General features: G+C 41.9%; 1 protein-coding gene across 1 annotated transcript in view; it reads right to left on the bottom strand.

The window, feature by feature from the left end:
• Positions 1-209: 209 nt before the first annotated feature.
• The window catches only part of qsox1 (quiescin Q6 sulfhydryl oxidase 1), a 29062-nt gene continuing 1578 nt past the window's right edge, over positions 210-27693 (bottom strand). Inside the window, exons 3-13 of the mRNA XM_087835709.1 lie at positions 26070-26118; positions 25656-25758; positions 24078-24168; positions 23776-23921; positions 21482-21616; positions 21274-21403; positions 12867-12989; positions 10091-10226; positions 8919-9095; positions 2678-2839; positions 210-2241 (exon numbers count right to left, since the gene is read on the bottom strand). Of these exons, the coding sequence (XP_087691835.1) occupies positions 1415-2241; positions 2678-2839; positions 8919-9095; positions 10091-10226; positions 12867-12989; positions 21274-21403; positions 21482-21616; positions 23776-23921; positions 24078-24168; positions 25656-25758; positions 26070-26118 (2079 nt within the window). The 3' untranslated portion in view covers positions 210-1414. The remainder of the gene's footprint in view (positions 2242-2677; positions 2840-8918; positions 9096-10090; positions 10227-12866; positions 12990-21273; positions 21404-21481; positions 21617-23775; positions 23922-24077; positions 24169-25655; positions 25759-26069; positions 26119-27693) is intronic.

Here is a 27693-nt window from a genome sequence, read left to right on the forward strand (position 1 = left end):
AGAAATGAAAAAGCAACCAAAACAAACGTAATGTGACTAAATTCGCAGCCACACGACAGCGTGAAGGAGGGAATCTGACAGAAAACAGTCAAATTAAAAATCCACCAAAAGTGAAAGAAAACCAAACACAGCTGAAACTTATTAGACCCCCCAGCACAGCTTTATGCCATAACTAACAGTATTGGTAATTTCCAAAAGCATCGGTTTCTGTTAATCCACCAGTTTGTGCAAGCTCTTAAATCAAAATGATATTGGTTCAGTCTTCCTCCCATCACCCCCAGTCAGTCGCGACAGCCCTTCTCTCAGCCCGGCTCTGCCGGAGGTTTCTTCCTGTTAAAGGGGAGTTTTTCCTTCCCACTGTCACCCAGGTGCCTGCTCAGAGGGGCTTTATCTGATTGGTTCTCTCTGTACTATTGTAGTAGTAGCACCTTGAAGTGACTTGTGATTTGATGCTATATAAATAAAAATGAACTGAAAATAAAATCATTGTCAGGTGAATTTTCAGATTTACCATTTTACAAACAAAAATACAATAATAAGATAGTAAAGCACATTTTCCAATCAAGACGTCAAATTAAAGCCATTTGCTTGAATTCCTGCAGAAAAAAATGTTTTGTTTAATGTTTAATGCTTTACCCGCCCATATGGAAAAGAAATAGTAAAAACATATGATTTACTCATGAAAGTGGCCACTTTCTCATTACTTTCATATATTTTTTAGTAAGTATTCAAAACATACAAGTTTCATTATATAATTTTTCAAGGGATCTTATATCTGTTTTTACTCTTGTATGCTTTTCATACAAGACAGATACAAACCTTATAAGATTTATATCTTTTCCATATGGGCGATTCATTTCTGACTCCTCTCTGAAGTCCACTGTGCCGGATTAAAAATATGAATTTAGTTTATTTTGCCTAATAAATAACAGCTGTTAGCTATAAACAAGCTTTTTGATACATTTCTAAAATATTTGTGTTTTCTTCTTTTTGATGACAGGTGATCTAATACATTTTAAGCGCTGTATCTATATCACACAGATTACAGAAAACATTTCAGCTCATACTGGGGTTTAAAGTGGTGACAAAAACTGATTTTCCTTTATTTAAAGTAAATATACATCTAAACACATTTTTTCCACAGTCAGTGTGGAAAGAATGAAATTCCCTTCAGGCTGCACGGAAAATAAAATCATGACTGTCCTGATTTTCTTAAACAAACTTGCTAATTTTCCCTTCTCCTCGTCTCTAGTTGGACAGAAAACAGTGAAATTCACAGTAAAATGTGTCACTGCAGGTAACATTTGACTGGACAGTTATGGAGGGCAGCATTTTTTATTTGTGTGCAGTGCGCTCAAACTTAGGAGACATTAATCTTTGTTATGCCTCAGGTGAAATTAGCACATATTTTAGCTCAGGGGACGGAGATTTTCGGCCGCCGTCGTCTGAGGCGGTTTTTGAAGAAAAGGTACATGAGCAGGAGACACAGGGAGGACAGGAAATAAAGGAAGACACACAAGCTGATGTCCACCTTCGAGAAGCCAATGCTCAACACGGACATCAAGCGTCCCTTGTGCCTCAGCTCAGCCTCCTGACCAAAGTACAGGCCCGCCACGTCTCGCTTCTGCAGCCGCTTCCTTGGCCGCGCAAAATCCAGATCAAAGCCTGCATCCATTGGTTCCAGACCCACCATCCCCAACCCTGCGCCCAGCTCCATGCCGAGCCCAAACACAGGCCCGGGCTCCTGCTCTTCCTTTCTCTGCAGGCTGCGTCGTTTGACTCGGGTGGAGGTGGCCATCTGCAGCGCCTTGGCCTTGTAGTGCTGGTTGACGAACGAGTCGAGATCCACAATGTCCTCCTGCGGGTCTCTCCTCATTCTCACGAAGCTCGGCCTCCTCCGAGCCTGCTGCCGGCCACGACCCAGCTCCATTTCAGGCTTGGCCCAAGGCGTTGGCTCAGACGATCTTCCTACCATGTCACCTGCTAGCCCATCCTCTTCATCTTCCTCGTCTTCCTCTGCTGCCGTTTCATCCTGTGGGCCTTCTTCCTCTTCCTCCACCTCCCCGCCTTTTTCTTCCTCTTCCTCCTGCTCAGTGGGTTCTGTTTCCAGAGGATGTTTTCTGAAGTCCAAGGCCTCCCTGGCTCTTCTCTCTGCGTGTCTCTCAGCTAAGTGAACGACCTGCTGGCTGCCATGTTTCTCCCTCTGTTTTTCCAAAATCTGGCTTTCACTCTCCAGGTAGTCTGATGGGAAAAGGGGGAAAAACAAAACAAATAAAACATATGTGGTTCTCCCTTCACCAACTTTCCAAAAATCACACTTTATGAATCTAGGACCAAATCTTCTCAGACTATGAAGGAACATTTGATCCCATTTGAACTTAAGATACACAGTTACTAGTTTACACTTAGAAATGTAGCAGTCAGTCATTAAATGCATTAAAAATTCAATTAGTAAACAACGCTGCTTTATATATGTGTAACGGGCATCCAGGTATTGATGAACAGGTACGACAGGTACGAATTTATTTTTTAATTTTTTTAAATTTTATATATTTTTTATTTTTTTAATTTAATAAATTTTTTTAAAATTTTTTTACTTTTTTGGATCAGTCTAATTTTGACCTCCCAGTTTGGTAAAGTTCTTGAAGTTCTCAGCATAAAACGTTTTCAGTCAAACCTGTGAGGATTCTGTCGGAGGAGAAGTAGGTCAACAGGAACTTGAGAACCTCCGTCAGGTTCCACGTGTGCTCCCCGTTGTCCTTTACTGCATGGCAGGCTGAACACACGTCGGGTGGAGGCCACTGCATCTTTGGAAATTGAGGATCTTCACTCAAAGCACCTGCAAAAGAAACGGGGTGAGCAGATCGCACAGTGGAGCCTTAAGCACTTTGTTACTGGGAGAATATCAAACGTGCAACAACAGACAGGAAATGAGGATCAACTATCACTGCAAGTTACATGCACTGCACTGTCAGAGGCCTCAGAAGTAAACTTCACATCTTCCTTCTACATTTATGACCATTTCATTCAGAAAGATGTCCAACACTTACAACAAAGAGAGAAATCTTACAATTATCGCTACAATTTTACCATAAAAATCTCTTTTTTTCTGTATTCACGCTGCTGACAGAAATCAAGTATTCAAGAGATTTTTAAAACAAACGTAGACCGTCTCAATGGCTTCTTTCACAGCCTCAGAGTCACACTAACAAACTGTAGCAGATGAAGCGACTTGCAGTCAGATGCTTCTTCCATTGTTGGTGCACACTGACAGGATGTAAGTGCTTTGAGGACTGGATGCAATCTGCGCTGAACCCATTTGATCTTGTCACAGCGCTCGTAAAAACTAAGTGCCTATATGCATATGTGTATGTATGTATTTAAGAGTGTATATGTAAATCATCTGTCTGGGTGTGTGCGCGTGTGTAATCTATGGATTGATATTTTTGTGTGTGTGCGCTCGTATGACAGCGTCTAACAATGATCAATGGGCTTCTGGGATGTCCCAGTGGGAGGGATGGTGAGATAATAGATGTGGCCAAAGTGGACAGCTTCCCCACTCATACGCGCACCCACCCACCCTGTTTTCAGGCACCTCGGTGCTCTGAACCACCTGTCTCGTCCCTTTACACCCCTTTGAAAGCAAAGTCCAATCTCCAAATTGAACATGAGACCAAGAGAAGCCTCAGCGGGGAGCTGCCCTTCTAATGAATTAGAAACTTTCTCCTTTAACATGTTTTCTTTTATGTAGCCGCTGCCCACCGACGCCGCTCATCGCTCACACATCACTCGGCCTTTGTATGCTCGCAAACACACTGGCAGGAGACACGTACACCCACACACAGGGCAGCATCTAGTAATGAATTGCTTGTTGTCACCAGCGGGCCATTGTGCGTCTGAGTGTGTGTGTTGGTTTGTGTTGGAGAAAAGAAGGGCGGGGGGGGGGGGGGGGGGTGCAGAGCAGCAGGTCTGTCACTTTACAGGACTGTCAATTTACATCCTCCTCCTCCACCACCTCTACTCCCCCTTCTCTCCACTGCTCAAGATTAATCTCAGTCATATGCATGTGTGTTTGTACTCTGCATACAGTACTTTACATAAAGGATGCATCAATTTTACTGTGTGCTGAATGTGTCTGTGTGTGTGTGAGTGAAGGGGGGCTTTTAAACATTTCAGCAGGTGAGGGTACACGTGCACATACATCCAGTAAGCCTTCCTTAGTCTAATCAGCTCGCCACGTTTGCAGCCAGGGTGACTTTAGCCACAGTAGCCAGATTGCCACAGTAGCCCGTCACAGATGTCATCACTGCCAGGCATACATATTCATCAGGTATGAATATGTATTGTTCAGCACGTCAAACTAGCTTCTTCAGCAATAATCCTGCAAACACACCAACAGTGTACGCCAGCAGCAGAGCTTCAGGTGCAGGGGTGTGAGTGAAGGGGGCTAATAGTCAAGATTTCATGCTTATTTAAATTATTGCAGAGGAAAAACTCATTTAGGGATTGTTTATTATATCAGAGTTTCTGCTGGGGTTGGGTAATAAATATTAATATTTCTTGTTTTAATTGAAACGTGTGAACATGTAGCCCGATTCATTCAGGTTACACGAGCTCTTTATGGAACTACTTTCTGACTTTTGCTCATTTTAGATCATTTAGCAAAGTTTTTATGCAATCTACACTTTTATATTATGAAATTCTCTCATTACCTGGAAAGATTTTAATGGACAAATATTTTTGGGAAAAAATGTTGCTTAAAAAGTTTAACTTGACATTTTTATTTAACATTTACTTATTTGCAGAGATGGGCAGTAATACTGTACTGTAATCCGATTACTTTTTTCTAGTAACGAGTAAAGTAAGGGATTACTATTGCAAAAACGGTAATTAGATTACCGTTACTTTCCTGTAGGAACGCTGTGTTACTGCGTTACTGAAACAGTCATTTTTTTTGCGAGAGTGTCTCATGACAGTGACGTAAGCGAGTGCGATGTTCGTGACAACAGCTGTGTGCAGATCAGCAATGGATCATATATCGAGTGCAGAGAGAGTATGAGCGTGCAGCGTTTAAAGCGTGGAAGTACTGACCTTACTTTGAGTTTGATTCCATAAAAAGTGACAAAAACATTAGTGTCCGTTGTGCGTGGGAAGAAAACTTCTTTTTACAGCGAAAAAACCCCTAAACTTCCAAACAAGCACCGAGTAGCTACGACGTAATGGGAAACTCACAGAGAAACTCGCGGATTCTTCCACTGACCGCGGCACACCTGCACCAGGGTAACCCTCCGCCTACCCCACTCCTGCTTTACAGGTGAAAATAGAGCAACAGGACCGCTAGTCTTTGACTTTATTTATTTTCTGCTGTGTTTTACTTGCATTTATTTGAAAGACTGAGTGTAAACACAAAAAAAAATATTTTATGTGCTGGAATGTGCAGAAAATAGGTTTAAATGTTAAACTAATTTCTTCCAGTCAGTGAATGTTGCAGATAATTTAATTTTTTGCTTGATGCATAAAGTTAAAAGATTAAAACTAATAAAACAAGTTTTAAAAAGAGACTTTTCCATTTGATTACATTTTGTATGATGATTATGTAGAAAAAGTAGAATTGGGCTGAAAGATCTATCACTTTATCACCTATTCAGGTTGTAAATCGTGTTTTTAAAAAGTAACTAAGTAACTAAGTAATTAATTACTTTTGAAAATAAGTAATCAGTAAAGTAACTGGATTACTTTTTTGGGGAAGTAATCAGTAATTAGTTACTGATTACTTTTTTCAAGTAACTTGACCAACACTGCTTATTTGTTTGCAATAGCTGCATGTTTGAGTTAGTTTATGCTATTTAACTAAGCTGTCGTCCTGTGTGTGCGTTATGTTTACTGGGACGTGTACAACAAGCCAATTCTGATGTGACATGCACTTGTGATTTTGTTTAAAGGGTCAGATTTACAGCAAACCTCGGCAGTATTGATGCATCTTGAATAGACTGTGTGGATAAAGAAAAAGCAAACAAGAAAACGCCAACGTTTCAGATAAAGGACGTAGCTGTGCTCGCACAATGTCCGGCTAATGACACTTTAACAAAAACAGAAACTACACAGAAGCAATAGTGATGGTTTTAATAAATAAGGAACATTTTTATGCATCATTCGTTGTTTTTTTCTCCATTTGATCTTACTGTTAAAAAACAAATTACACAAGTGCGACATAATTTTAGGGGAACCATCCACAACCAACAAAACCATCCCAGGAGGCAGCTGGAGCCGCTGCAGGAGCAGCAGCTATTCCATCTGTAGAAATGTGAATCAGTCTCAGCTGTTGACAAGCAGCAACAGGACCGAGCTGCCACCAGTCTTAATTCTGCCCGTGCAAGAAGGCCGAGGGCCCTGGGGCCTCTTTGTTGCCAGCTAAATTAATTGTTGGGCTGCTTTACAAATAGCTGCTCTTTCATGCATGGCTGCTTGTGAAAGGAGGGGCGGGGAGGCCTGCTAAAGAGCTCCACTTTAGGCAAAGAGGAGGGGAGGGGTTGAGTGGATGGAGCGCGCTTTCCTCGGGGAGACGCCGCCACTCACTGCAGCAAACGCTGCCAAACCCTCGGCTCCTCCCTCGCTCTCCCCTTCTGATTCGCCTGATTTAACCTCAGTGCCCCCCCCCCAGCGACAACTTGACCCATACAGAGGAAAAAGGGGAGGAAAAAAAAGGAAGTGTGTGTGGCTTGTGTCATGGTGTTTGCCACCTGCTGTCACACATTACCCTGGGAATTGTACGCAAAGCGCGCCGGCTCCTGGGGGACGCATCCTGCGAGGATGCTGCACTATTACTTGTCAAGCAGAGGATATGAGTCCCAGGGGATGGTGAGTGGAAAGAGTGGAAGCTACAGGAGGAAAGATGGATGCATGAAGGGGGAGGTTAGATGGTGTTTAACTGTCTGAGCAGCCGCGGGGACGGTGTACTGCTGGCCTCTGTGCTGAGGACACAAGCTGTCCCTCAGATAGAAGAGGGGGCAGTCACAGAAACACAAACAAAAGGCAGTGATTTAACAAAGTGGGCTGTTAATGACCACGCCTAATAAAACCAGGAACACAGAAAAGGGAGGAGAGACACTCCGGAGCTGTTCAGCACTCGTGCCGGATGTGAAAAGAGGAATTTGCTGACAGAGCGAAAACTAAAAGATTGTATTTAGAAACCTGAACGAGACGGACAAACCTGGAAATACAGAGAAAGTTATGCTCAACATTAGATATGGATTTTATTTGTAGGCAGCAGTAAAAGATATTACTTATTATTAAGTAGATATTATTTATATTCTGCTTATAAGTAAGCAGAATATAAATGGGCGGGTCAGGAGCCAGGGGGGTCAGGAGAAAATGGGCGAGGTGGAGGCAGATGATACTTGGAGGGCTAAGACGTGGTGACAGCTGGTGTCTGATCTGAGGATCCATCCTTCCTCCTCAGCCTCTTTTAGTCATATTACGAAGACTAAGTGACCACGAGGAGAAGCTGGACACACACACACGATGGGAAAAGTGGGAGGGAGTAAAGTTTAAAAAAGACTTACTTTGATCTAACGTACATTATTGCAGAAGCTGCAACAAACCATCAATTTATTTTTAATCACTGATTAATCCATGTGGTCCAGTAATGAAAAATGCAAATATAATGCAAGGTTTATATCTGGGACTCTCCACCATTTGACCTTAGAACTGAAGAAGCTTCTCGGATGAAGGTGAAACGTCTTCAAGCAACTTAAAGAAGTCCAGACGCTTTTCTTTGCAAGCTCCTTTGACTACGATGACCTGGATGACTGAGAAGCTTCACAGAAATTTAATGCAACAAGTGCAACATCTTAAATGTGCTTGTTTGTCAGATAAACCACCTGAACATTTCATTTTATCATCTCCATATTCAAACAAATTAACTGGTTTTAGGTTTTTCAGTTTCTCAAACAGATCTCTTCAGCATCATTCAGTCGATTAAACATTACGTCACCAGTTTAAACACTGGTGGCTTGGACTGCGTTTCTCATCTTTTTTTAAATTGTGGGTTTCATACGACTTGGCTTTCTGTTAGTTTATCTAATATTTGTGAAACAATGCTCACTTTGGGGTGACTCACACTTTTATTTAAAGCCGTGTTACTGTATGTTAGTCCCAAGTCAGAAATTAGTCCCACGATAGAAGATAGGGATGCACCGATACTGGTATCGGGTATCTGGGCCGATACTGTAAAATGTGTGTGTACTCATACTCGTAAAAGTTAACCGATACCATGAACCGATACCAACTTATTTCATTAATAAGGGTGGCTTGTCATTTCAGTTGTAGTTTTTAGATTGGCCACTAGGGGGCCAATTATTATTTTATTTATTATTTATTTTATAATTGTTTTATATTTTATTATTTATTTAATAATAATTATTTTGTTTGTTTACAATATGGACACTCTGCAATAATTTAAAAGTTTATTTTATTCGCAAACCTAATTTGTATTTATTTTATTCCAAACAGAAGTGTTTATTTATTATTCTGAAAGCTCGAGACAGTGCCAATAGTTCAGTGATATTTTGTTAAATTACAATGTGGAGACTCTGCAATAATTTAACAGAAGTGCTTATTTTTCACTTGAAAATTTTTTGTGGTCATTTTTATTAAGATTTTATTTTTTATCGGCAGGAAATATAATAAAACCTGTCTTCCAATTAATTGTATTTGTGTGTGTGGTAGAAGTATCGTTTTTTGTACTCTGTATCGGCAAATACTCAGATCCAAGTATCGGTATCATATCGGTTTGAAAAAATTGGTATCGTTGCATCCCTAATAGAAGATCAGAGACGTTTTAACATCATTAAGGTTTGAGAGCTGAAAGAGGGAAAAGAAGATTCTACAAAGAAGCGACAGACCGAGCCGACTCCTACCTGCCAGTCTGTTGTTGACCACGTTGTGTCTGGACCACAACCACAAGACTGCCGTGGACAGTGATGTCACCTGCTCCAGAGTCTCTGCTGCCATGTTCTCAAAGTGTGCCGCACACTCCCTGCAGCCAAAGAAGTTGTGGACGTAGCTTCTCATCGCATCCAGCACCTCCTGAGGATCTTTAAAGACAGTGCACAATGCTTTAAAATACACTACAGTACGTTTAAATTCAACTTTACTGTAGCATTAAATCTCCAAAGTCACTCACAATCACATCTAAATGAGGTCACAGCTGCAGAAACGCACCTGAGCATGCACCTCCTGAAGGTTTGCCAGTGGCAGCGAGGACCCACCACCCGCTGGATTCCCACGATTACGTGGGAGTCACCCAGAGCTGGGTTAACCCCCATATTGAGATGAATGGGATAATGCAATCTGGAGATTAAAGGCCGTTAACGCTCTATGTGAATGGTGGCCCGGCTGTTGTCTCAGGACTCCAGCAGCCCGCTAACATATTTCCCTTTAGCCGTTTGCTTTTGTCCTCAGCTTAGCAGATCCTTTAGATGTTCACCAATCAGCTGGTGCGAGCACGGACAGGAGCTTTGAGGCCTTTATGAAAATAACGATAGGCCTGTGGAAGACCTTTGATACTGTGCGGGTGTGTGCAGATATGGATGAATGATGTTTTCTCTGATAGTCAGAAGTGTGTGTTAGTGTGTTAGTGTGTATCCATGCGCCCTTTAAGCCGTGGTGGTCCGCGGTGGGCCAGATGGACACCATTTTTGGCCAGTCCATCTGCAGGTCACATAATGGTCTGTAAACCTGGGGATTAACCTCGGTGTGGATGTATATGAGTGGGCCTGTCTCTGTGTGTACTGCAGGGAGATTAACGTCCCTGCCAGGAGCGCAGCCTCTGGTCATCTGCCTCCTATTTTTATTAACCGCTCACATTCCACTAATCTACAATAATCCCGTTTCACACAAACAATTAGGCTCAATTTGAACTGTTAAAAATAAAAATATAAACTCATCTCTGTCAGATCAGGTCACTGTTGGGAAGGAAAAAGGCCAAAGCAGAGCTCATGTGTTTACAAAGCTCTCTCATCCTCAGTCTTTTCTGCATTTTTGACCTCTCAATGACCTTTTAATTCATCGCAACACAAACTGTTTGTACCTGAGCCTTTGCCGTTAGCTTGAACGGTAAGAACATGGAAGAGAGTCCACACCCCGCAGGGATAACGTCTGAAGTGGGGCTGTGAACCCTGACAGCCCACCCACCTCACGCCGTCTGGCAGCGTCGAGTTTGGAGCCTGAGAGAAACACAAAGAAAAACAATCAAATTACAGGTAAATGTGAAGTAAGGACAAAAAAAATCCAAGATTTGTATGCAACAGATTCTCAAGATATGATGTCCTTTGATATGCTTAGACATAAATATAATATAGATAGAAAGCAATTTTTCCAAATATCTCCAAATTAGAAGTTACATTCGAGCAAATCAAAATAATACCTGCACCAAACCACCAAAATCAGAATTGGAAGACATAATTTATATATTTCTGATATTGCCCCTTTTTTTTGAACTGGTTTTGCTAATTGATTAGGTCCAAAACATCCGACAATTCGTTGGGAAGGTTGAACGCCTGGAAAAATGATTTAAAGAAGGACATATCCATGGAACAATGGGCATTGGTTTGCGTAAAAGCTCATAAACAAACTATTAATTCTAGACTAAGGTTGTTGCAATACAAATGGTTAATGCGAATATATGTTACTCCGGAAAAATTAAATAAGTACAACTCTAATATTCCAGACACTTGTAATAAATGTAATGAAGATAATGGTAACTTTTGGCGTTGTGTTTGGGATTGCAGGAAGATCGGCTCCTTTTGGGGTGCAGTAACAAACTATGAAACTCCTTCTCTCACCCCAACCAATCACAGCAGATGGCCCCGCCCCTCCCTGAGCCTGGTTCTGCTGGAGGTTTCTTCCTGTTAAAAGGGAGTTTTTCCTTCCCACTGTCGCCAAAGTGCTGCTCATAGGGGGTCATATGATTGTTGGGTTTTTCTCTGTATCTATGAAGCGCCTTGAGGCGACTTTTGTTGTGATTTGGCGCTATATAAATAAAATTGAATTGAATTGAATTATGAAACAAATATTATCCAAAGAGGTTGTTTTGGATCCTGGCTTCCTTATTCTGGGATTGTACCCGGAAAACATGAGGTACATAAAAAGTGACAGAATGTTTATTGATATGGGTTTGTTACAAGCAAAAAGATTAATTGCACTAAAATGGAAAAAAACATTTTATCACACAGTGGATAAAACAAATGATGGTGGCTTTGCCATCGGAGCGGATAACATGTATACTGAAAAGGAAATTGGATGTTTTTGAGAAGGTGTGGAGACCATTTGTGAATTTTGTAGAAGGATTTGTATTATCTGAGGAGGACGAGGACTGAGGGCAATGACATTTGATTTGGGATAATGACAAATTTAGGCCTTTAACGGAGTGATAAATCTGACGACTTTTTTGTTTTCTTTTTGTTGTCTGAGAGGAGTGTATGTTCATGTAGTGTTTAGAATGTTGGACTGTTTGTAAGTCATTAAAATGTAAAAAAAAAAATAAAGATATTGTTGGAAAAAAAGTGAAGTGAGGACAGGAAACAAACAAGCTAAATAAAGGAAATCACATTTTCTTTCTCGCCTAATTTATTATAAACCTGCTGATCTCTGATTCCAGTGAACATGAGATCTCTGCACAAACACCTCTGGACAGGCCCGACTCTGCAGATGAAAACGGACCCGAACAAATGGATTACTTAACCTCGTGTGGTCACTAGAGCTTCTTGGCAAACGCTCTTCAGCTTTTTAGGAAATGTGGGGGGTTTCCAACAAAAGGGAGACCCGTTTTATGATTCTTCAAAGGAAAGAAAGTGTCTTAGTGTTCAGAGAAGCTGGAAAGTATCACCAGGCTCCTCTAAATGAGACAAAACTCTAAAAGTAAAGAGTCTCCAGCATCTCGAGATCCGTTCAACTTAATGAAAGCAGCTGCGTGGAGTTTCCTGATCAATGAGAAGTCGATCTCAGGTTAATGGCTCAGCCCTCCACTAATGAACAGAAGCTATCCGCATCTCTAACCACGAGCCACAGTTGAATTCAACAACATATTTTCTCTGACATAAAGTCGTTGCACTCGTTGCACCGCGCTGCCGTCGCTGGCGTGATTGACAGGGTTACTCAGATGTCAATAGTAAAGATTTGGTGCAGAGTCCATTTCCTCCGAGGCGGAGTCTATTCATACCTTCCCATTGATTCATTGATCCATTGATTTGCCTGCTAAAAGCTAATGATGTAAGTAAGTGAGTCTTTCGATTTGTGAGCGGCTGTACACCGGAGGCACGCGGGCGTCGTTCCAAAGACAACAGCACATAGATTTCCAGCTGCACGCGCTGGCACAGAGACAAGCGCAAAGCAGATACGGAAACATCTGGATGCTCATCTTTAAGAGTATTTTTCTACCCTTAAACTTGTACAGAAGGTTTTTTTTAAGATGTATTTTTATGCCCATTTTGGCATTTCTTTGACAAATTATTGTGCTGCCTCTGAACTGATTAAGTGTCCAGACTGACAAGTGACCTTGTGGTTAGCAGAACGAGCCAGACGCTCGGACATCAGTCTGGGTGTATTTTGTGATGACCTGCCCTCTGTTCTCCCTGCAGCTGCTCATCTGTCTGCTACTCTCTCCATTGGCTGCTTTGGCTAACAAAAAACCTGTTCTCTGTTTGCATTTATGTACTTTCTTTAAATGTAGTCTGCAAATTACAAACTATTTTTGAAACCAGTGAACGCCACAGAGATAAACAACGTTACTACAAATAATTCGGATGCACCAAATTCATTTTAATAATAATAATAATGATGTGTAATTTGTCCCTGTCAGAGCTTACCTGTGCATCATTTTCCAGTTTTTCTTTAAATGCTTCGTATGAAATGCGATCTGCAGTCTGCTTCTGTAGCCAGGAGTTTAAATCCTTCAGCAGGTTCGTCACTATAGGACGGCCTGGGAAGTACTGCATGAGGAAGAACAAAGCACAACATATTCATGGTTCGCAATACAAACAAGGAAAACATCTCTAATGAGTTCCAGTAAACAGACTAGAAAATGAAGGGCGTTTTTGGGAAGAGTTGCAGGTTTGAATCCGTCGATTCATTACTGGAATAAGAGACTTATCACTCAGGCTGTCGCTGTATACGTAGCTCGAGAACCAGAAATCTCATTTCATGCATGTCACTCACTCTGATTACATTTGTGTTGTTAGACTGCAGCGTAGATTACATTAATGCAATAATGATTCCAGCTGAAATTTAAATGCTTGCACAAAGTTTCTGCAACTAAGTTGATTCATGTTATGAGCCAAACATGCAACTTAAACTAGAGCCAGAAAAATCTTAAATGAAACATCTGTTTGTATCCATCACATCCAATTCAGCCTGATTCATTAGAACCCAACTCCTGAACATGTTTCTGATAGAGCCGCTCACCAGCTAAAACATGTTTTCAAATCAAAAGCTCAGTCTCAACCAGCAGTAGAAATCCTGCAAAGGTCCGAGCAGCGCTTCTGAACAGTGTTGGTCAAGTTACTTGAAAAAAAGGAATCGGTAACTAATTACTGATTACTTCCCCAAAAAAGTAATCTCGTTACTTTACTTATTTTCAAAAGTGATTAATTACTTAGTTACTTTTTAAAAAACAGGATTTACAACCTGAATAGGTGATAAAGTGATAGATCTTTCAGCCCAATTCTACTTTTTCTGCATAATCCATCATGCAAAATGTAATCAAATGGAAAAGTCTCTTTTTAAAACTTGTTTTATTAGTTTTAATCTTTTAACTTTATGCATCAAGCAAAAATTTAATTATCTGCAACATTCTCTGACTGGAAGAAATTAGTTTAACATTTAAACCTATTTTCTGCACATTCCAGCACATAAAATAAAATATTTTGTGTGTTTACACTCAGTCTTTCAAATAGATGCAAGTAAAACACAGCAGAAAATAAATAAAGTCAAAGACTAGCGGTCCTGTTGCTCTATTTTCACCTGTAAAGCAGGAGTGGGGTAGGCGGAGAGTTACCCTGGTGCAGGTGTGCAGCGGTCAGTGGAAGAATCCGCGAGTTTCTCTGTGAGTTTCCCATTACGTCGTAGCTACTCGGTGCTTGTTTGGAAGTTTAGGGGTTTTTTTTCGCTGTAAAAAGAAGTTTTCTTCCCACGCACAACGGACACTAATGTTTTTGTCACTTTTTATGGAATCAAACTCAAAGTAAGGTCAGTACTTCCACGCTTTAAACGCTGCACGCTCATACTCTCTCTGCACTCGATATATGATCCATTGTTGATCTGCACACAGCTGTTGTCACGAACGTCGCACTCGCTTACGTCACTGTCATGAGACATTCTCGCAAAAAAATCACGGTTTTAGTAACGCAGTAACGCAGCGTTCCTACGGGAAAGTAACAGTAATCTAATTACTGTTTTTGCAATAGTAATCCCTTACTTTACTCGTTACTTCAAAAAAAGTAATCGGATTACAGTAACGCGTTACTGTCCATCTCTGCTTCTGAATAATACCTCCAGATCATTAGGATTATTGGAAGTCATTGCATGCATGCCTAAATGATGCAGTTTGATGGAAAACACTATGAGCTTCCCATTTAGTCAAATTTAGTTTTTTGCTGATTACCTTGAAATCTCCAAACACCCTGTACGGCCCCCAGACCCCCCAGAGAACTGCTACGTGTCCAGGCTTAAAACAAAGGGGGAGCATGCAGTCGATCTTTAGCCTCAGTGATTAGATTGACTTTTAGAGCAAACCACTTATATCTCTGTTTAAAAAGAATAAAAGAAGTTTTTAAAGATAACATTCATTAATTATTACATGTCTACTTATAAAAACACCCTGTAGCTCTGGTTTAGAAAGAAGCTACGGAAAGAAAGAATAATAGTGATGAAGATGTGACGACACGGGTCTTGAGGCGTCTTCGAAACGCACGTCTTCACTCAGAACATTTGTTTCCTAATATTTCACAAGCTTTACAAAAGATTGTGGTTTAAGGTTTGTTCCTGCTCAGCACCTTTAAAGCATTTCAGTAAATGTGACAAAAGCCAAGCTTGAGCCTCTTCATTCATTCAGATCCATTTCCTAATCCACTAACAACCACTTAGGTGTTCCTCACTCGGGCTTTCTCCTGTTGTACATTCACTCCTCACGTCACCTTGGCAACAGGCACAGCTGTAAAGAAACGTGACACTGTAACTAGCAAAGTGGGTAAACGAAGCGGGAGAGGAAATCCAGCTGATGGGTGTCTGAGACCAGTGATGACAGCCTTAAGACACACACAGAAAACACGTCTTCACACAAGCGATACTGACAATAGAAACAGCTGAGGCCCGGGGCTTTCTGACTGTCAGAGAGACAAGACCGCTTTAATAAACTTTGGCTTAATGTGCTTCCTATTCTTACATTAAGCCTCTCTCTGGAATAGGTTATGATAACGTCTCGTTTCTCAGAAACAGACACAGCAAGTAAAGCTTTTTTCCACAACTTCTCACGTTTCTACGAACGCACTGGGCCTCTGGAAGCAACACGAGGCAGGAACAACAAAGCAGGGGAGGATGTCTGTTCATGGGAACACGCCTGCATATAAACACACGATGCAGCGCGCAGTATAAGGCTGGGCCTGCAACTCACCACACACTGATCTGTGCGTTAGTCCCACTTCATCAGACCTGCTGGAGGGTAAACGCAGGGTTTTCTGCAGCTTCAGAGTTACTTGTTAAGTAATTCATTGGTGTTCATGAAACTCAGATCTCCAGCTCAAATAAAAAGCTGACATCATGCGCAGGTTTGACTGCCTTATAAATTAGGGATGCACCGATACCGATATCGGGTATCGGGGCCGATACTGTAAAATGTGTGTGTAATCATACTCGTAAAAGTTAACCGATACCATGAACCGATACTAACTTATTTCATTAATCAGAGGGTGGCTTGTCATTTCTGTTGTAGTTTTTTAGATTGGCCACTGGGGGGACATCCCGCGCTAAACAGGCACAGGGTTAGACGAGTGAGACTGGTGGCTGCTGTAGCTAGGCTAAACAAAATGTCAGCAGTGTGGAACAGCCAACTTTAACTCAGGTTTTGGAAAAGCGAAGAAAAATGTCAAGAGAAAATCCACGGGCAGTTAAAATAACTGCACCGTCTTCTCAGCATACTCGAGCCGCGATATGAAATTGCCAGACGCCCACACATCAGGGAGATAATGGTGCCAAAACTTTCTGAAGAGGTAAAGACAAGCAGTGTGTGCGCGATGTCAGTCCTCAGTTTAACGGCACAGTGGATTGATGATCCACGGGCAGATGAGGAGTTCGTCAATGCCGAATACTTTCATTATTTTGTTTGTTTGTTTACAATATGGACACTCTGCAATAATTTAAAAGTTTAATTTATTCTCAAACCTAATTTGTATTTATTTTATTCCAAACAGAAGTGTTTATTTATTATTCTGAAAGCTCGAGACAGTGCCAATAGTTCAGTGATATTTTGTTAAATTACAATGTGGAGACTCTGCAATAATTTAACAGAAGTGCTTATTTTTCACTTGAAATTTTTTTTTTGTGGTCATTTTTATTAAGATTTTATTTTTTATTGGCAGAGAGTAAAATAAAACCTGTCTTCCAATTCATTGCATTTGTGTGTGTGTGTGTGTGTGTGTGTGTGTGTGTGTGTGTGTGTGTGTGTGTGTGGTAGAAGTATCGGTTTTTGTACTCGGTATCGGCAAGTACTCAGATCCAAGTATCGGTATCGTATTGGCTTGAAAAAAAATTGGTATCGTTGCATCCCTAATATAAATATATAATTACAAATAAAGAAACCAGATGAATCCTGTAGCCTGACAGCTTTGAGTGGACTGGCTGACTCACTAAGCCCCGCCTCCATGCACACGTACACAAAGTTGGAAAGTTGGGCTGTGAAGAGCAGCACAAAGGCTTGTGACGTTTGCAGCTCTGGAGGCACAGTGATAATAGGTTTATCAGGTCTGAATGCCAACTGGTTGGAAAAGCTCATTAAACAGCCATATGAATTTAACCAGAGGAGAAAACGCAGATGTTTTCCACTAATGCGTTTAGGTCAGCATCACCAAGCAGCTCTGCACAAGCTGTGCAGGTTCGGTAATCGTGTGAAAAGAAAATTTAAAAAGGAGAAAAAAAAGACTCAGTTTGCTCACATTGATCTCAATAAAGCTTCCTCCTTCCTGCCTGGATGGTTCACAATCAGTCAGTTTTCACCAGCAGCTGCTTAAAGTAATGCAGGCACAAGTTTCCATGTTTAAAAAAACGTGTTAATTATTAAACTAAAATGTCATTGTGTGCTTTTTCTTTTTCCCTTCATAAATATTATCAGCAACAGTAGGCTGGCATCAGGAGGAATTATCCTGGCAATATATTACCAAAATAAAACCATTGAGCTGACAGGACGATTAAAATGATTCATTTACGGTTGAAATTCTGAATGAGGGACGCCTGCTGATTATTGATTTTCTTTTGCTACTACTTTTATGATCTCTGCATCTCTCTGCTCCAGAGATCTTCATCTGTATCTGTCGCTGTATCTGCACAATGTGCACAACCTCCTTCCACCCTGCACCCCCTCCTGCACCCATCCCAGTTGGACCATGACAATCCCATTCACCCTGGCAATATGTCATTCCTGATCCGATTAGTATCAGCAGCACTTGAGAAACCGCAAGCTCCTTGTGGCGAGGGTCCTGAGAGCGAGGCATCTGTTGGCTCTAACAGGGGAGACCAGGCCGGGCCGGGGGTGGAAGCCAGGGGTGAAGGCCCTCGATAATCTACTGCAGACACGTGCCCGAGTGGAAACCAGAAAACAGCAGCCTCATCCTCACACACACACGCAAAATACATCAAAGCGAATTGACAAATTCTGAGGGAATGCTCATTAAATCTGTAATATGATTCATAATTATCTGGACAGCTAATTTTAAGAAAAGCCAAGGCAATCTTGGCAGCAGAGGCACTTTTCTACATTATGTCCTGGGCCGTGGCGTGAGAAGGCAGAAGTCTGTGTTTCTTTAAACTAAACCCCTCCTCTTAATTCTTTGTTTTATTCCTCAGCCCCTTTGTCCCCTCTGGGCTGAAGGGCTTCTTTCGAGAAAAGCAGGATAGAGGTGTAATCCTTAAAAACCTCGCTGTAATGCTCTCATGCTTCCCAAGATCCACTTTTTTAATCCTCATATACATGTAGAGGATTCATAAATCCGGCTGCAGCCTGACAAGATAGTAAATCTAGTAATATTACGACTGGGTGCAAAAACGAGAAGATGTCATCTACGACATGTGGCACAGAGATGTGATGATTGTATGATTATGGAGAAGAAAGAATTCATGGAAGTGTGATTCTTTGACTAATTAAAAAAAATGAATCCATGAAAGAAGCAGCTCAGGAGGCACAGGACACAGTTATTTGTATAATAAGAGTCAATTTTATATATTTATTGGTTTTCTTGTCTGAGGCTACGTCCACACGTACACGGGTATTTTTGAAAACGGAGATTTTCCGTTTTCGTTTTAAAAAATAATCCCGTCCACACGTAAAGGCAGAAATGAAGGAAAACGCTGCTAGGAACATGCCAAAGCAGCAGGTGGCGCTATATTCCTAACCGTGCAGAAATGTTGGCCAATCAGAAGTCTAGAAGCCTCTGTGGGAAAAAGTAAACAAAGATGGGGCATAGAAGCAGAACCGAGTCGTGTGTGGAGCAGTGTTGCTAACTTAGCGACTTTGTCACTATATTTAGCGAGTTTTCAGACCCCCTGGCGACTTTTATTCTAAAAGACGTGAAAGCGCATATCGCTTTTACTCTCAACAAGCAGCGGGTGCTGTAACGCAGTCAGTTCTTCTTTTACTCTTATGCTGTTTTGTGGATCACAAGGTTTAAAACTACTTATAAACACACACACACAAAGTAACTCCACCAGAGGGCCTATTTCGGGTCACTTTTGCCGGTCCAAGCCCGGGTAAAGGAGCAGGGTTGGAATTGTGACATTAAAAAAAAAAAAAAAACCAACAATAATTGCTAAAATAAATTTAATTCGAAGTTCTAAATAAACTCTAAATGCATTTAGGACGTTTTTTTACTCACTTTATGTCTCTTCCACGATGTTATTTCTCTCTCCAACAACATAGGTTACAATTACATTAGCATGACCAATTATGCAAACTAGGTGATGACGTCATTTAGCGACTTTTAGGACAGCCAATAACGATTTTCCTTACTGAGGAGTTGGCAACACTGGTATGGAGGGACAGTAACTGTGTGTGTATATGTAAGCATTTAAACACTGCAGAGAGTACAAGTAACAGTAACAGTATTGTAGAAATTCATTTCATCAAAACAATAACGTGGCGCACAGTGTGACGTCAAAAAAAGGCGCACATCTTTGACGCTGTGTTTTCTCCGTTTTTCTCGTCCACACCTAAATGTAAAAACGGAGTTTTAGAAAATCTCCACCCTGGCCGGAGTTTTTAGAAACTTCCGTTTTCAGTGACCAAAAACGCCGTTTACGTGTGGACGAAAGGTGCAAACGCATAGAAAAATCTGCGTTTTCAAAAATACCCGGTACGTGTGGACGTAGCCTTAGTTGATGACAAACAATCATTAGAATCCCTTAAAACTATAATTTTCAGACTTTTTAGACAATTAACTGGATACGCAGAAGAATGACAAATGAATATGCTGATTAAATTAATATGAAAGCATCACTTGTAGGCATACGTGAGCCAGTGCGTGGAGCTTTCCACTCACTGTGTGGTTCAGCTCACATTAAAGAGTCATGATTAAGGAGCATGACAGCAGAGTGAAATAACACTGACATCAAAGGTCAGGCCATCGTGAGTCACTTTCACTCTAATCTAATCACATGACTCACACGTGGCGCTCAGGTGTTTTTGTGGTTCGTTTTAAACGCAGCGCTTTAGCGATCAGGTGCAGAGAACAGTTAGAAAGTGAGCGATTTTAGACGAACCAAAGAGCGAGTCAAAGATTATCCAGCTGGCTGCTGTAAACACGACCTGCAGGCATTTCCTGCTCTCGTGTCCAACACGGTCTCACAAACCACAACTAACAGCGAGTCTGGCTTAAAGCATTCTCAACGTGCAGCGAGACCTCTCAGTCAAATGTCAATAAGGGCCGTCGAGTGGCGGTCGGCTGTAACAATGACGCCCTCCTCAGCAACACAAAGCCCCGCTGGGCTGCCGCTCCATTCTGGTAAGGGGTGGGGGCATGCTAAAAATACCACTGGGACCTGCTGCTATTCACTAAACAAACTGGAGCTAATAGGAGGCCACAGTGCTCTGCCACACACACACTGACGGAGATGCTCTCTACGATGCCTCCCTAGAGAGCGAGATATAATCAGAGAGATTGGTGGCGGACTAGGGCAGTGAAACAGGCTGGTCTGGAGCCAACAGGAGCAGGATAGCAGGTCAGGCCTCATCATCACAACATGTTTGCCTGGCTGGCACACTTCACACAGAAAGGATTTAGCAAATAGAGGTGTAAGAATGCAGCCAAAGGCAGGGCGGTAAAAAGAGTGGAGACACTGAAATCTTTGGGAAAAAAAATTAAAAATAAGGAGGAAAGGGTAACAAATGACAGTGAGAGACAAACATCACTCGCACGCACCCACAAGACTGGCATGGTCACAAATATTTACAGAAATGCTTGTGTGAAACCACAAGCAGGAAGACAGCATGAGCCTGTGGAGCCACGCTTCAATTCCCCTGAGAGGCCCCATCAATGCCCACGAGAGTCTTTGGACTTTCACTCTGGCTTTCTGACATGTTTGTGTGTCTATGAGTGCGCATACAAACAACAGTACGCACAACAGGATATAACAGTAACAAAGTAACGGAGGCCAAAGTTAATAACGTATGTGAAGGGAAACAAAAGCCAAACGCTGGAACAGGAAAACTCAAATCTGCAGCTTTAACCCACATTCTGCTGTCTCAATCTCCACCTAGTGGTGACCTGCTGCAACTGCAGGACTTGAGCTACAACATCGCCTGATGAAGTTCATGTTCAGCAGATTTTTAGTTTATTTTTATTAATATCTAGAAACAAACAGTTTTTTTAATGCTTTTCTGACCACAACAGTGTTCAGTAGTCAGTATACGTCAAGACAACAAATCCAGTCAGACAACGAGGAGCAAACTGCTTTAAAAAATACAAATCTGCTGGTTTTTGTCCTTGCTGTGTCTGAAAATTCTGCTAACTGTACCTTGGCCAAGACAGAGATGTAAGCCTTGAGAGAAGTCAGTGCCCGCCCTTGGAAAACAGACTGAGCGCCCAGCTCAACGCGCAGGGAGTAGTGCAGCGCTGACTCCAGGTCTGCCATATACACCCTGAACCTGCAAGAAGCAAACAATCACATCAAGGCGACATATGAGTCAGTAAAGATGTTTGTGGATGTTGTGTCTCGTTCATACTTGTCGAACGGTCTCCAGGGATCCTCTGTGTTGTTTTTAAGGAGTTCGGTGGAGACTGGTGGAGGCTTCCCTGACCGCACCACCCCCGGTAGCCTCTGGAGGGCATAAGAGTAGAAGGCACGAGCCTCAATGTCACTATGGGAGAAAGGGAGAAGTGAGGCCATCACTTACACAGGTTCATACAGGATGTTTAGACTCTTAGTGGAGTTTTCAGTGTGAAAGTGCATCTGTGCACAGAGACGTGCAGAGAAATGCAACAATCACACCTGAGTAACATTAACGTGTCCGTATCTGCAGCGAACCTCAAAAAGCAGTTTTCCATTTCGTTTTTTTATTTCAGTTTCAATCTTTTGTCTCAGCAGTCCAACGCCATAAAAGCCTTTTTACGACCTGTATTTTTCACAGCCATATATTTTACACACTTACGGGAATGCGTTTTAAATACTAGGCAGACGGTGCCAGGGTAAGTAGGAGAGAGAAGTATGGCTGATCATTTAGGCATGTGATAACCCTGCAACCACAACCACAAGCATTAAAGCGCTCGCCACCCTCCATCCCTCACATCCTCCCCTCATTTTCCTTCTCTCCTTGTCACGGGCGGAGAGAGAGGGAGGAAGAGCGAGCGAGGGCATCGTAAAACTTGAACAGGATGGTAATAAGGAGGATGGATACTCGGGGCCAACGCTTACTCACGCCAGCCTGGGACTCAATTACACCTGCGTGTGTGTGGGAGTGTACAGATGTGGAGGGAAAGCCATTCATCCAGCGATCCCCAGGGCCAGCAGGCAGGCAGGCGGGCAGGCATCAGGGTGAACGGAGGGGGAATGCATTCACCTGGGACCGGCACACATTACATGCATGAAGGATGTGAGACGCCACCCGCACGCTCGCGCGCAGACACGCAAACACAGGCGCACGCCGCTGTGCTCTCCCAGGATCAATCAGACATTCAGCGATGATGGGAGGCCATCTGTCGCCGTGTGTGGCTGGGGCTTGTTTGGCAGGTGAAGCCAGAAAAGCAATGGCATTGTTTTCATGCAAGAAATTAAAAAACCTCCCTTCTGTACAGTGATGGAGATGAGGGGGGCTGGAAAGGGGAGAGATGGAGGGTGAATAAATAAAACAGCAATAAATCATTTCCTCTTTGCATTTGTCAACTAAAAAGAGTCCTCTTTGCATGCCAAGTTATTGAAACAGCCAAACAAAGAGGCATAAACAGCAGATGAATTTGCAGGGTGAGGAATGATCAGCGCCGCTTTATGATGGTGAATAATGGAGCGATTTTGATGCTCTGATCCCATTAAGAGGCCAGATGTTTAAAAATATTCTCATGAATAGCGTTCGGATAATGAGAACACTGCCGAGCTTTTCGGAAGAGAGCGGTGCTGCCGCGTGTCGAACAATGACAACCAAAGGGGAATAAACTTGGTGTTTGTGCAACTCTGACCCAGTTTGAAAGGAAAGAAATGCAGGGCGCCGACCTTCTAGTTCCACAATATTCACGAGGTGGCAGATGTTTCTGCAGCCAGTGTGAGCGATGCATGTGCTTCTCTCAGGCTCACTGCCTCAGCTCAGCCATTCAAAAAGAATGAGCTCGTTATAATAATGCAGAAAATCTGATTTTTAAGTTTTGTGCGCCTGTTTCACGTTTGATTGCTTTGGGCAAGAAACAACTGTGTTGGACTGAGAAACAGACATTTCTACTGGAGCCTCAGGCTTTCTTACGCTCTTGTTAGTGCTTAGCCAAGGTTACTTGTGTGTTTACATAGTGTGGTCAGTTTTATACTGGTGCTAAACTGGTGGAGTGCTAATGGAACCTGCGCCTGCACTGGTGCTCACTGCTGCCCTCTTTTCTCACCTGTATTCTCCTCTAGCAACTGCACAGCGAGGCCAAAGCGCATGAAGGACACGTCGTACAAAGACCTGTAACTGCCCTTTTATGTTTGTGCTGCACAGTCCAAAGTTCTGCTCGCCCACAGAGATGTTTGCACTTTCTCGCCGATTAGACCGATTCTCACGATGTCCAAGAGTTTATACGGAAACAACAAGATCACCAAATAATGAACAATAACAAATATCAGTCAGAAAAATCAAGGAAATCCCTGAATAACAAGTTTGATTAGACAAACTGAGTGAAAACATTAGATAAGGAGTGTGTGGGTTGTTTCAAATATTTTGATTTTTTCCCATAAGATCATCAGTATTATTATAGAGCAGAAAAATGTGTTTTATAAACTTGATTTTGTCACTTCTTCTAAAAGGAAAAGCAGTGGATATGCAGTAAAGCTTCTCACACTCTGAGTCTGCTGAAGTTGCCTCCAGGATAATAAAGGTAACAGGATGGAAACTCGGTGACGCCCAGTTTGGTCACCAGGCTTTCCTCGGTGTTCAGGACCCTGCGCACCGCAATGCTGTCAAACTGTAGCAGGTCCAGGGTCACCTAACGTACAAAACACACACACACACACACACACACACACACACACACACACACTTTACCTCGCCATGTTTCATAACACGGACCTATTTAATGTTAATACGCCGCCGTTTGACAACAAACACTGCACGCGTTTCAGTCACATCTCTGACGCGTTACCTCTCGGCCAACGTACGACGCAGCATCTTCAAAGATGAGAGCCAGGTGTTTGACAACGTTTGTCTCGAAGAAGACATCGACCTCCATTTGGCTGGGGGGGGAGGAGGGAGAGAGAGAGAGAGAGAGAGAGAGAGAGAGAGAGAGAGAGTCCCACATCAGACTTTTTAAAAATCAGCAAGGATAAATAAATAAAAGTGAATCATTATGTGTCTACAGCAGGGGTGTCAAACTCAAATACACAGTGGGCCAAAATTCTAAACTGGAACAACATCGCGGGCTAACATTAATATTTATTGAAATATATTTATTCCTCCAGATATAAGAATGAATCATTTCTTATGGACTCAAACACGTTTTGCTGAAAAACTGAATCTGGAACAAGCAAAGCTTAATACTAAACAATATATATATTAGCTGTATAATACCAGTAGGCCAGCTCTGATAGTAACTTGGTATGGCTTCACGGGCCAAATGTAATTAGGCCAAATTTGGCCCGCGGGCCAGAGTTTGATACCTATGGTCTAGAAGGTCATAATAACAGTATTTAGGGTGCAGAAGGGTTTGTGTGTTGTGTTACATGCTTTTCAAGAATGTATGATAGTTTGTTTTTCTTTTGAAAAAATAAACTAAATGAAAAAACACAAACAAAAACACCACCTTTCTGTCATTTCTCTGCCTCCACCTAAAATACTAAAACTTAACAAAATCTTCTCCACCTGTGAAAAATAAATAAATAAAATAAAATCTGCTTGAAATTATTTTTTTACTTAAAAAAACAAAAAACATCTGCATTTCTGAATTTCTGCTCTAACATGAAGCTTTCACTTTAAACCTGAAGAGAAAGACTTCCTGATGAACTATGTGTGCTTTAGTCCACATGTCTGTATGCGTGTGTGCCATGCGTAGGCACCAGGGCGGCCATGCAGTAATAATGAGCTGATGGGGAGTCTGAGTCAAACTGAATTTGTCATAAACTTTAGAAATCACCTTTTTTAACCTCTTATTTAAATTTAAAGTGAACAGTTCTTTTTTTTCTTATAGAAACAATTCTGCCACTAATAAACTACAAAATCCACAGAAAGTTGAAGATATGAAGTAAGTTCAACAAAACAAAATACACTGGGAACATGACAGGTACTGGAAACAATTTTACTGACTACAGATAAACAAAGATACATAATCGAGTAAGAGGACAGAAACAAATTCAACACAAGTTATTTTATGAAGGCAGGGTAACAGGAACTGCAAAAGAAAAGCGAAAAATATTGAAATAGAAGTTGTTTTGTGGAAACATATGTTTTGTAAGCTTGTAAAAATATGGGACGTGGAAATATGTTTTGTGGATGTTAAAAAATTAAAGTTATAAGAATCTTTTATAAGTTGCCATATGTGCATTAATTCCTTCAGCTGGTCATTTAAGCCCCTTGGTAGGTGGTTGCTAGGCAACACAGAGACATCATAACATCATATTAGATGAGAACCCTCAGCGGCCCGAAGATGCACCTGTGTGCCAGGTTGGGCTGCTGAACCCGTAACTGTAGGAGTTACTGCAGATACATCAGCTGCTTGTGTGTTTACCTGGTGGGCTCCAGTGGGGGGCAGGCAGGGGGCCAGGCTTCACCGTGGGTTTCCAGTTTGTCTAAGATCTTGTGACGGAGGTCTTGAATATTACGGCTAAAGTCTAAAAATAAATAAATCAAAAATGCAAACATTTTATTACAGATGATCATAAACTGACACAAATCCGTATTTACCAAAACATCAATACAAACGAGTCCAAAACAGGGAACTGTGCTCTCAGGTTGGTGAGATAAATGATGCACAGTGGATATAGTTGCATGTTTGAGCTAAACCAAGACAAAATAATTAGAAAACAAAGAAGTTTGAGGGTTAAACATATTGAAATAACACCATGACTACACAAGACAACTTATGGAGGTGTTTGCTAGAAAACCAGCTGAAGGCTCGGTGAGTGTCCTCTGTGTGTGATACCTCTGAAAGACAGTCCTTCATAATCAGGCTTGGAGTAGGCATGGAAGAACTGAGAAGAGAAAACAAAGAGGAAGGTTTCAGTTAAGAAAAGACGAGAGAGAGAAGTGAGATGTGATCAGACGGCCTCGCAGCTACGAGTGAAGCAAAGTCATGTTCTGTAATATCTGGGGGGGGGGGGGGGGGGGGGCAGCCCTCCTCTTGACCTCTTCCTGGTTAAAATGAGTAGCAGATGTTAAAGCTCCAGTGCAAGTTTAAAACAGAAGGAGCTCTTTGTTTTATTGGCGTTTGATGCGTGAGCTTGAACTCACTCTGCTGACTCATCAAGTATGAATGCAGATGTTTGAATTTCTGCGATGTGGCTGCTGATCATGCAAAGCACGTGGCAGGCTGACGAGACGCTGCAGCTAATACAAGAATAACGTTGTCAAAATGACTCCTTGATGTTGAGACTACTACAAGGCAAACTACACAAAGTATTGTTTGTTTTTATATACACACAGTTTTCATACTGCCTTAAAACATATGCATAATTACAACAGGATTAAAATCTAGAACAGCGTGAATATAACAGTGTTTGATTCAAAGAGTAAACAATGGGACCGTTACTCATGCAAAGGTTTAACCATCATCTGCAGAAATGATCAAATCTTTGCATCAGTGCTGGAAGAGCTGAGAAAAGCATGGGATCCATGTCCATGTGCCACCCCTGCATGAGGGAATGTGCTGGATTTCTAAACAGGATTCATTAATGCAAACAGGGCGAGCAGATCCCAACAAGCTGAATGTAGGACGACGAGTATGTTTGTTTAACACAATTTGCAGTTTCTGTGACAGTTTTCTAACAGTCGTGTGCTACTTTTTTTTTTAACCCTCTGTCTGATAATCATCTGCTTTTGTACGCTCGTACACTGACACGTCATCATTTCCCCAGTGCAAAACTGAAAATAGAATAGAGAGGGGGAACGACAAAAACACTGAGTAACAGTTGTAGGTTGTGTCAGACTTTATTTTAATAGTTTCCAGCCTCTTCTAGTGAAATCTGCACGCCTGGGACTTCAGCACGAGCAGTGAAACAGTGACAGGCTGATGATGGTCTCTCGTGCTTTCGCTGTAGCTACTGAATAAAAGCCAGACTTGGTAAAGAGTCTGTTTGACAGTGTTTACTTTTGAAAACTAGAACAAAATCTAAATGTGGGACATCGCCTCAGTATGTGGGACAGGGGGTGGAAATGCTGTGTGCTCAAATCTAAAGGGGGGACTTTGGTCACCCTACATGCAAACTGTTACATAAAAGCCATTTCAATGCTCAACCATGTGAAACTGAGGAGTTAACAACAAACTTTCTTTCCAACTTTCTTATTTAAAAAATAAAAATCTGTCTGAATAATTGTGATTTGCTTTATTCAGAGAACAAAGTTGTTTACTTTCTTTCTGTTCTCCTGTGTGGATCACTGTAAGGATCCTAACTAACTCATCGTCAGCGTGCTGTGGTGCAGCACCTGAGACCAACTGCAACTCTAAGCTCAGTCGAGGGAACTATGGGAGCCAGTTTCTCCTGAGAAAACCTGCAGGAGCAAAGAGGGGTAAAAACAAGCGAACCACACAGAAACATCCTGCCACTCAG

This window comes from Neolamprologus brichardi, chromosome 23 (genome assembly GCF_056152115.1).
Source record: "Neolamprologus brichardi isolate AB-2024 chromosome 23, ASM5615211v1, whole genome shotgun sequence".
In the NCBI taxonomy this organism is placed as follows: domain Eukaryota; kingdom Metazoa; phylum Chordata; class Actinopteri; order Cichliformes; family Cichlidae; genus Neolamprologus; species Neolamprologus brichardi.